Source organism: Epinephelus lanceolatus, chromosome 6 (genome assembly GCF_041903045.1).
Source record: "Epinephelus lanceolatus isolate andai-2023 chromosome 6, ASM4190304v1, whole genome shotgun sequence".
In the NCBI taxonomy this organism is placed as follows: Eukaryota; Metazoa; Chordata; class Actinopteri; order Perciformes; family Serranidae; genus Epinephelus; species Epinephelus lanceolatus.
Genome location: NC_135739.1, coordinates 18489238 through 18500360, shown reverse-complemented (window position 1 = coordinate 18500360; position 11123 = coordinate 18489238). Strand labels below are relative to the sequence as shown.

Sequence of the window (11123 nt, the reverse complement as noted above, 5' to 3'; positions counted from 1 at the left end):
CCAGGGTGTAGTTACATTGCTGATTTAATGTTATATAATAAAACATGATGGATTGTATAGACTTTGGCGCAATGTGTGCATTTGCCCCCCCCCCCCAAAAAATAACAAAATAAGATGCAGAAATCGCCATAAATTAATGCAGAAAATGCGCAAATTGGTGCAGAAAAATCCACAGAAATGCAAGAAATTGATGCTCAAAATATAGATCAAAGAGATATTAAGCAGTTAAAATCCTAAAACAATGAATACTGCACAATCTAGTAATATTATATATGATAATTTAATCCTACTGAGGCCATTTTTACGCATGTGTCTGGCACATTTCTTCATTTTGAGTACTTTCTGGTATCACTTACACTAGAGTCCATTAGTTCTTGTCATGCACAATTAGTTTAAATATTGATAATGGCTAATTGCAGACCTCATGTGCAAGTATTCTGCGGTGGATAATAATAATAATAATAATAATGTGCACATTATAGCACATTAAAGTCATCATCTCCCTATACAAATTAACACTCTATCTTTAATGTATGTTACTGTTTTATGTCAGAGGCAAGCAGGTTATAGACTCCCCCATCCCTGTGTCCGCTGCTCCCCTGACTCTGCCCTTACAGGAATGCATTTAGCTTGATCCATTTCCCCCTGCGCACTGGAGCTGCTGGTGTGAAGTGGCAGGTTAACAGCTTCTTGTCTATAAGCCCGGGCCCTACTCGGTGTGCCCGTCAAGCGTGTAAATACTTCTGTGAAAAACCCCGTGCGTTTCTTTTCTCCGCGGCCCCTTGTCTAACTGCTACTCTAACCTCTGCCTCTGTGTGACAGAGCCGGCTGCTGCAGCGGGAGAGCGCGGGAGGGGATCCGGGCCCAGCCGGGCTGCAGGCGGGGCAGCGGCAGTGGGAGAGGCCGCTGAGAAAGCCGCGCCGGGGTGCAGGGGCAGCGGAAACATGCTGCTACATATGTTGGGTCAAGCATGGCCTTTGTTGTGATCTTAAAAGGGTGTTAAAAACCCACTCGGCTGTAGCACTCCTGAAAGAAATGAAAGCATCGCGTGGTTTTTTTTGATGCATAGGCCTAATGAAGTGGTTAAAAGAATGTTGGATTTTCTAAGTGCTCACAGTCACTTTTAATTGCGCAGGGGGCATTTTTAATTGGGCCGGGAGAATAATAGTCAACATAATCCCTATCATAATGCATATTTCTTTTTAAAAAATGAACTTTCCGTTAGGCTGTGCCAAAGTAAGACGATGAATATAACCCTGGAGCTGTGCAGTGTGCGCGCCTTGAGTGAAATCAGTTTACGCAGAGGCTGTGTTAATTTCACTGGACACCCTTCTGAATTAATTAACTTGTAATAATATTAAACACAGAGCCGTAATAGTTCTCCATGGGCAAATATACCTCAATAAACACTTGTTAAATCCGTGTAATTATCACTTAAAATCCACTCTTATCAACAGTGGACATTGATGATAAGAGCTGATAAATGGCTCAAGTTTTCCTGCAGGAACTTCCACACTTGTCTTTAACTGTTCCCTTTTGCTTTGTCTCGGCCTGCACACACCGAGCAGCCACACTAATGTGAAGTACAGGCTGCTTTATTTTTAAATCATCCATCCTGAGGTGAGAGCAGACGCCTGTAATCTCTCCACTGAGCGCCGGGCCTTCTCTGCAGTTTGCAACTATCACTTTACCACGCAGGACGGGCAAATTTTCATCCGAGCGAGATCGTCGCCCATGCAGATAATTACTTTGAATGTCAAAAAGATGTAGTTTTAATATCGTCTCTATTAGCCTGTTGGCTAGGTAATTAAGGTGCAGATGACAGCGGCGAGGGAAACAGATGGCATTTGCTTACAGTGATTCAGAAAGTAAACAATGAGCCTGGGAGGGGAGAGAGGCAGGGCTGCACACACTGACTCACTGCTGCACACCGAGCAGCCATTTCTTTTTTTCATCAGCTTTCAAGTTGTTGTTCCTCCTCCTTCACTAAGACTGTTGTTACCGTCCTCCAAGGGGACCGACAATTGTTGATTTAAAAAAAAACATCTATAACTTTTTAATCTGAATTCAAATACCTGCGCGAGTTATCTGCCGAGCGAACAGGTGAGGAAGCAGGTGGTTTGCGCGAGTTGCCCTTTTGTAGCTCTGCGCGGCGTGGACGTCTTAAATCTCCGGAAGCATCACAGTCGTTAGTCACTTATTAGGAGGCGATGGGAGGATGACGCACCACCCGCGGCTACACCTTAATTTATAGAATTTAATGACAAGACGGAGGAAATAATACGCATGAATCCACTTATTTCTATTGCTGATAAAGTTAAAAAAAAAAATTAATTAACAAACGAACTAAAGGCGACTATTTTATTGTCTATTTTAAATTCGAGTTGGTCGATTAATTCTAACCTGGAGACGGCACAAGACAACTCAGTTAAACTAGACTTTAATTAGACTTTCGTATATTTGTTGTCGCTAATAATAATTGTAACAATAACAATAGTAAAAATTATATCACATATTCCCATGTATTTTTTCTTTTTAAATTGTTTTTATTTCTGTGTAGGCTGTATGATGTACAGCCAAAGTTTAACTGAGAATAATTAATGCTAAAAGTTAAGATAAAAATAAATATAGCTACAGTAATTTAACCATGCGCAATAATCTCATCAGTAATTAGAAAATAAATTAATTAATAAATTAAAATATTTCGAGTAATTTTCGTGTGCCTTAGAATTATTCAACAATAATTATACAATTAAAATGTGATTAAAAAAATATTTCTGTAGTTAATAAAATAATTAAACGTGCACAATCGTGCGTAAAAGCGGTGCCAACTAATTCGTAATACGTTTTATTTTTGTTGTGCGAAACGGCGTGTCAGACTGGTGAGAGGAAAATCCCAAAATCATCAGCTATTTATTTTTCCATTTTTTTAAAGCATTATTAAAAGATGCGTCAAAGCAAATAATTATAATTATGGATCATTTTCATTTGAGAAATCATCACATTGCATTTTAAAATCAAAATAAAGACACAGAAAACATGTGGTTGGGCATGCTCATTTAATCCATCACTCCATACAATGAAAATTATTTAATTTAGGATATATCCAATATAATATTTCCAAACAATTTGGGCTACACTATTTACAAATATTACAGGTTATAATATATTCTAAATAATAATTTGGATGTAGCCTATAAACAAAGCATATACATGTTTTTTCCTTCTTGGACTTGATGAAACAAATGTTTAAATTGCCATAAATTAAAATGTCTAACAGATTTCGTTATATCTGGTGTAGCGACCACGAGACGAGGTTATAATTTGGACAGGGTTAAACACTCCGTAGTTTCCTGAAGCCGAGTGAACCGTGCACGTTAACCATTTAGCATCATCGATAGCTTCACTCTGTGCAGTCAATAACCTTCTGCAAATATACACTCCTTTTCCGACAGATCAAATTTCGCCTCCTCTTGAATCAATAAAATAAATGATACTTACCTTCCAGAGGCTGATGAGATTACAGTCACGCATCATCTTTATTTTGGGGCAATATAACCTAGTCTGTAATTAGCAGCATAAAGAATGGAGACTTCATACCCCATCAATCATGTCGCCAAATGATACAGAATATTTCTTGAGGAAATATAAAGTAAGTTCTTGGAAGGGTTGAACATTTTCCTTCATTTTAAGGGCTATTATTTAATATTTCAGTGTCCTGTTTGGCAGCATGTCGCCCCCATGGTACAGCTGAATAAAAGCAATAACACAGGCTATTGTTTTAAATCTATAAAATTCTTTTTTGGAAATACACAGCATCGATTTTTAGCTTTCCGGGAACTCCCTTCAGATTCTTAACACTTGATATTTGGAATAAGAACTCAGGTGGACACAGTTGAAAAAAGAGGCAAGCCAATCAGATTGCTCCTTCCCCCTTTGGCCAATGACAGACGCCACATTGTTGTCAAATTTGTCTAATGAAAACGTAGGAGCAACAATAGAGAGGGGAGAGAGGGATCTGTATCCACTGACAATCTCTGGAGGAAGTTAGTGTCTCAGGCTGCGGCGAGTAACAACCTCGGCTCCTCCTGGACAGTTTGAACTTCCTATCGGGGAGGAATGATCGCTCCTGTAGCCTCCTGCTCTTTTCGGATCTAAACTCGACAGTATCTTGATATTTTTGCCTCTTCTGTAGACTCACTGAACACTTTACATTAGAGTTTCGATCACAGATTTTTTTGCACGATAATCTCGTCAGTAGACAAACATCGCTGCCTTCACCTGTTGCCCAGAGATGTTGAGAGCCACTGAGCAGATGTGAACGGCTCAATACTCGTGTAACTCAATCAGATCGTTCAGAAAAGCGCAGTTTTCTTGTTCAAAGTTCAGCTACATCAGTGAGGAAGGCGGTCATGGATCTGAGACCGGAGCTCCCCACAGTCTCCTCTGCCTCTCAAGTCCACCCGGGAGCGGCAGCGGCCGCCGCGGCAGCCTCCATCCCGGTGTCCATGGCCAGCAACCTCCTACGCGGCCCTCCACTTCTGCTGCGCGCCGCGGACAAGTACCCGCGCACCCCGAAGTGTGCCCGCTGCAGGAACCACGGCGTGGTGTCCGCGCTGAAGGGCCACAAGCGCTACTGCCGCTGGAAGGACTGTATGTGCGCCAAGTGCACCCTGATCGCCGAGAGGCAGCGGGTGATGGCGGCTCAGGTGGCGCTGCGGCGACAGCAGGCGCAGGAGGAAAACGAAGCCCGGGAGCTGCAGCTGCTGTACGGCACAGCGGAGGGACTCGCCCTGGCCGCCGCCAACGGCATCATCCCACCGCGTCCTAACTACGAGGTGTTCACGTCTGTCAACAGCGAAAGTAACTCAGGTGAGTGGAGCACCTGAACGCCTCATGTAAAGAATAAGAAGTGCAGCTGGTTGTTTTATTAGAGCAGATAGAGAGGTGTAAAAACCTGCAAACTCCACTGTAAAATAGACTTTTGCAAGGCGGCATTGTAAAAATAAATATAGGCCTCGATATTACTGATCATTCCCTGCTTTCATACTAACATGTTATGGCATATATGACTCAGACTCAACAGCTAGAAATGTGATTTTTGTTTGTCATATTAATATGAAGATGTGGTTCGTCTGAGGATCCAGTAAATGTTTAATAGAAATGTGTCAATGCTGCCTCTTTAAAGGCCTGTGTGATGTAATTTTAATTTCCTGACTTTGCCTCTGATTAATACTCTGGTTATATGTTGCCACATTGTGCCCCCATCTTACGCAATGTCATATTCTGATCAACAGATTCAAGTATCCAGAAGTATGATCTGTTCCCAAAGAGCCAGCTGTCCGGATCCGCCACCCCCCAGCAGACTGTGGGGAAGCCGGCGTCCACCGAAAGTGACTCGGCCCCTGGCATCTCGTCCCCAGACGGCCGACACGGAGGCTCGGGTTCAGAGAACGGAGACAGTGAGTCTTTCATCAACTCACCGGTGTCTAAGCCTTTAAAAGACGGAGGGGAAACCCCCGGCTCCGTCAGCTCCATCGGCTCTGACTCCGGCTCTGAGACCGACAAAGACGAGCAGGAGCCCTCCCCGTCCTCCGCGGCCTCCCGGCACATGAACGCCATCGACATCCTGACCCGAGTGTTCCCCAGCCACAAGCGCAGCGTCCTGGAGCTCGTCCTGCAAGGCTGCGGCAAAGACGTGGTGCAGGCCATCGAGCAGATCCTCAACAACAGCGGCGCGCAGGGTTCCAACAAGGCCGGGGCAGATGAGACGTGGACGGCCGAGAGAGTGCTCCAAAGCGCGCAGCAGGCTCCGCCGTCCTCCGCATCCACAACCGCCCCGACGAGGCCCATGTTACCCGGAGCCATGACGCTCAGCAACCGCTCTGCGTTTTCTCCTCTCCAGCCAAACTCCCCGCACTTCGGCGCCGACCCCAGCACCTATCCTCTGGGCACCCACCTGGGACTGAACCCGCTGCGGCTGGCCTACTCTGCGCACAGCCGGGGACTGGCTTTCATGACGCCCTACTCCACCACCGGGCTGATGCCCACCCTGGGCTTCAGACCCCCGATGGACTATGCCTTCAGCGACCTGATAAGGGACAGGACGATGTTACACAAGGAGCAGGGCTACGCCAGCGGCCTGTACGGGCCTTTGGTCAACAACACGCCGGAGAAACAGTGAGGCTGGCGGACTTACCATAAAGACACATTGCATTGTATTTGTAGCCACAAGTGTTGAATGTTCTGGCGAAAATCTGTGATGTGTTTTGGCTACAGGCTGCTGTACATAATAGGATTATCTGGCTTGTAGTCAAATGGTCTGAGAGGAAAAAAACTAAACTCGCTTATGTGTAATTTTCAAAAATAATTTTATATGTTTGACTAAGAAAGTTTGGATGACATTCCCCAGGTATGAACAAAATCAATAAAATGGCGTGAAGCTGAAAAGATATTTATACATTCCAAAGTAAATCACAACGAGAAGATAAAAAATAAACCCAAAATGTGCTTTTATTACTGATTTTTATGTCAGTTCTACAGGATTTAAAATAAAGTAACGAAGTAATGATTTATCAGAGAGTTAGGACTTTTTAAAGCCCATCCAATCTTTCAGCTGGCTGGTGAAACTGAAGTGCATATGATGCTCAAAAACAAACTCTAAATATGCATTTCTCTCACACACACACACATGGGATATTAAATGAGGCAGAATTAAGTTATTATAACATGTAGATTACGGATGTTAACCCTATTTCCTGATGTACAAGTTGAACTAATGATGTGTAAATGCCATCCCTCTTTTTTTGTTCTCTTATGTATAATTTCACTTATCTCACCTGTTTGTTTTAGATCATTTCCAGCTGCCTGTATTATATATTGCATTTGGTAATATGAAACGCTATGCTATATTTGACTTTTCATTTTTCCGTTAGTCAGCTCAGATATTTTTGTGACAAAGTGCTGGATCAAGTCAGTTCATCTTCAAAATATTACAAGCTGTGCTGTCACATTGTATGAATATGCTGGAAATAAATGTTATTTTAAAGAAAGTGGGGAAAGTGTAATTACTCTGTGATGAGACAGATGAAGCATCCGCGTGTTGACACGTTTTAATTTGGGAATGGAGCATCAAAAAGTCAACTCACGCATAAACGGAGAAGCTTTCAGATGTGCCAGACGGTTTGGCCTCTGGTGGGTAAAACATTGTTTCTGCACCGAAACACTGAATCTCTTCAGACAGTGAATCCATAAAGGCCTCCTGCAGACGCTCATAAATCATACCTGAGTGTTAGATAATAAATCAATAGATAGATAGATAAATAGATATTTCCATAACATTTTTGCACATGCATTAATTCGCTGATTGTCTGTTTTTTTTCCATGGTAAAGAATCTGCATACAGAGTCTCAATAAAGTAGACAAACACAAAACTTACTAATACATATTTAAGTTTTTGTAACACGGATGACTTGAACCTGAGTGAAGCACCACATAGCACACATTTCATAAAGTGTATTTGGTTTGGCACTAAAAAAACATTTTTTAAGGACAATATGTGTTTTTAAAATCGCTTTCTTCCTTTTAAATAGCAGGCACGACGTTGCAGTGAGCACACATATATAATCCTAGGCTGTTAATACCAAAAAAGATGCAGTGAAGGAGCAGTAAAATATGTACTCTTTATTTGGAGTGCTTTTGTACTTTTAAACCCAACCAGCAGGCCACTTTCAGCTCATGGACGTTTATAGGCCTTTTTCAATTTGTAGCCTGTATCCATTTTTTTTGTATATATATTTAATTATTTATCTTTAATTAAATCAAATTATTCGATTAACTCTTCATCATTAGTTTAGAATAACTATCCTACTTATAAAACAGTTGTCTGACCGCATCACATACAAAAGCTAACAGAGGCGCAGTGACAACCCAGAAAAATAAATAAATATATATATATATATATATATATATAAAAATACAATGAAATAAAAAGTAAAGTAAAAAGGTGTAAAGCTTGCTCTGTTTCATTTCAGTGTTAGAATTAAAATGAGGCTATTTTTTCGTTTAGCAGTAATGTGTTGCTCATAACCAAACTTAAATGTGGAGACGTGCACAACTGTGTATCATAAAGAAAAATATTTGGACCATGCAGGTAATGGGAAGAAACCTCCTCGACTTTTTTATTTTTTTATTTATTTATTTTTTGAGCAACGTACAAATCGTTTATTAATCTTCCCCCCAATAAAACTGTAAAATAACATTATTCTGTGAATTATAATGTCCAGCTGGTCGCCATAGTTTTGCTGCTGGTTATACTGGTACAGAACTGAAGACACTTTCGTCGCCCACTCCGGGATCTCACCGCCTCCGGAGACAGCTCATCAGATTCATAGAGCAGTGGCGCCACCTGCCGGTCAACCACTGTCAGCACCACGCAGGTCAGCGACTACTCCAGCTCTGATTAAATGTTTAACGCTGATTGGTTGAGCGGTCGAAACAGATACGTCTGAACAAGGTGGGCGTGAAGCCTCACCCTGGCTGGCTTAGAATGACCTGATGGTGACAAGAGAAATAAATAAATAACTCCAGGGATAAGTAAGACCAAAATAAATAAATAAATAAATAAAATTAATACAGGGATAAGTAAGACAAAAAATACAAAAAACAAAACAAAACAAAACAAAAACAAAAATAAAATAAAATTAAATAAAACAGAATAGAAAAAATAAAATAATAAATAAATGTATAAATGAAATAAAATAAAATAAAATTAGATGAAATGAAATGAAATTAAATTAAATATCCATACCTATCCATATGAAGCACAAACAGTTACATCAATACATGCATGCACATATCACCACATTCAGCATAGTGAACCACAGAATAATGACCAACCTGACTCATATGGATAAATTAATTAAGAATAAACTGATAAATTAAATTTTGCCTGACCTTCCCCTGAACTAATTCAGGTGTGCGAATGAAGAACTGGAGCAAAGTTCTATAGGAGAGCCCACAGGGCACCTAACAGCATATTATAAGTTTACTAGCTGCTGAACCGGCACAAAATATAGGTCTTCCAAATAACAGTGATAACTCCCATCCTGTCAATTAAACATTGAATAGCTCACACATACAGTAGGTCTATGTAGAGTGAACACACATTCATGCCAGCTACATTTTCTTTGTGGGACCAGTTGCAACACATATAATATGAGTCTTGCATCATTATTTTTGTGTAACACTGGAGTTCTTGGGGATCTTAAATATTACTCCCCTTAAAAACTCATGTGTTTCCCTCAGATGTTGTCATATCATGTCAGTGATGTAATATTCTTGGTGCACTGGAGTGCTAAAACCATTTTCACATCATAGAAGAACACAAATGACAATAATAATAAATGTGGAAAGACAATTAGGTTGGGAGGGGCCTCCGCAGCCATCATTTCAAACAGCCCATACTACTGTCAGTGCTGCTTCTGTGGAAGATATGGTCCCTTCACATTGTGTGTAGCACAGACAGCACCACTAGATGACAGTCTTGTCTAACAAATGTCATATGCAACACTGCTATAAAATATGACACATACTTGGCATCTGTAAGACCTAATATATAGTTTACAGTGGGAGCCTATAGCTGCGAGCATTAATGAGTGACTGCTGCAGAGTTTGGTGTTTTAAACATAATGTTAACTCCTAATATGAACCATCATCTGTACAGGATGTGCATTATGTTTAAAATATACCTCCTGTTTTCATGTATTTTATTTTAATTTCAGTTGAATGTATTGCCGTGATTAACTGGACCACATTTTATTTTGTATGTGTGGAAACAGGTGCTGGCTTGGGTTTTTGATTTGCGTGTCACAGTCCACACAGTGTCCTCTGCTGGCCACTTGTGTGCAGAGCACTGGGTGAGAGCATTGCAGCCACCATGCCAAACCTGAACAGGATTAGCCTTGATGCTGCCTCATTAAGCAGACTCAATGGTGTTCCTCTTTTCTGCTCACTTACCGGTGACTTACGTTAATGTGTGGCCCAGACAGCAACACACAGCAACACCTGAAGGTAAACACGACTGTTTACACTACATGTGTTTGGAGATACTGTCTGAATGTATTTCATTGAGTTGTGAGTCATGTTATCAGAGCACATCTTCCACGTGTTGTGTTATGACAGGCGTTAGATCGTTGACCCCTGTGACCTCAGAGTGTGAGAAAGAAGGAAAAGAGGAGTGTGAGTTTGTGGAGTGATGCTGGTCTGCTACAGTGAATGCACAACTATGTTTTCCATTCTCTGTGTTCACTAATGAATAATTAGACAGTGGCAGATAAATGGCCACAGGCTCCCAGAGTGCTGCGGAGAGAGAGAGACAGAGAGAGAGAGAAATCCATTTAGGTTATTACTCCATACATAAAACCCATTTTCATTTTCGGAGCTGCTGTTTGGTTTACTGTCAGAATAACAAATAGATAACGGCAAAACAAACCAACATTGAGACAAAAACAATTGTGCACATTCTGCACTGAATTTAGAGTCTTGACTCTTACAGCCCAGTAAACTCACAGTGAAATAGATAAACGAATAAACAAAATAAATATATAAAGTCTTGTTGGGCTACAGTATATGCACGCAGACATTTTACAGCTCTGCTGGCTCACCAACAGCAGCGTTGTCTCAATAATAAAACAACTGGTGTTGAAATAAGTAAAAACTGGAGTTGAACTCGTCTCCACCAACACCCACTGTTTCATATTATATCGTAGCTGCTACTGTAAAGACATAGTGCTCTCTTGTTATGTAGCACAAAGTTACAAATGACTCTGATGCTTTCGGGGCCCCTGGGGGTCTGGGGTCCCGAGCAGTTTCTCACTTTGCACTGCAAGTATTTCGAGAACTGTAGTTCCCACTGTTAAAAAATGTAAGAAGAAGTGTGACTAAAGGAAGAAAGGGAGATGAAAGCACAACAAAAGGGTGAATGTGTGTGTGTGTGTGTGTGTGTGTGTGTGTGTGTGTGTGAGCAGTCAGGTGAGGAGTATCGAATGTGGGCTCCTCGCTGTATGCGTTAATAACAAAACACCTTTGGATGGTATTGATTCAGGAATCTCATTCCCATCTGT

General features: G+C 41.3%; 1 protein-coding gene across 1 annotated transcript; it reads left to right on the top strand.

Annotated features, from left to right (window-relative positions):
- The first annotated feature begins 4020 nt into the window (after positions 1-4020).
- On the top strand, positions 4021-7052 carry dmrta2 (DMRT-like family A2). The gene is made up of 2 exons (XM_033621187.2): positions 4021-4872; positions 5298-7052. Exons 1-2 carry the CDS (start codon positions 4413-4415, stop codon positions 6182-6184), a joined length of 1347 nt encoding a protein of 448 aa, XP_033477078.1. The 5' UTR covers positions 4021-4412; the 3' UTR covers positions 6185-7052.
- Positions 7053-11123: the final 4071 nt, after the last annotated feature.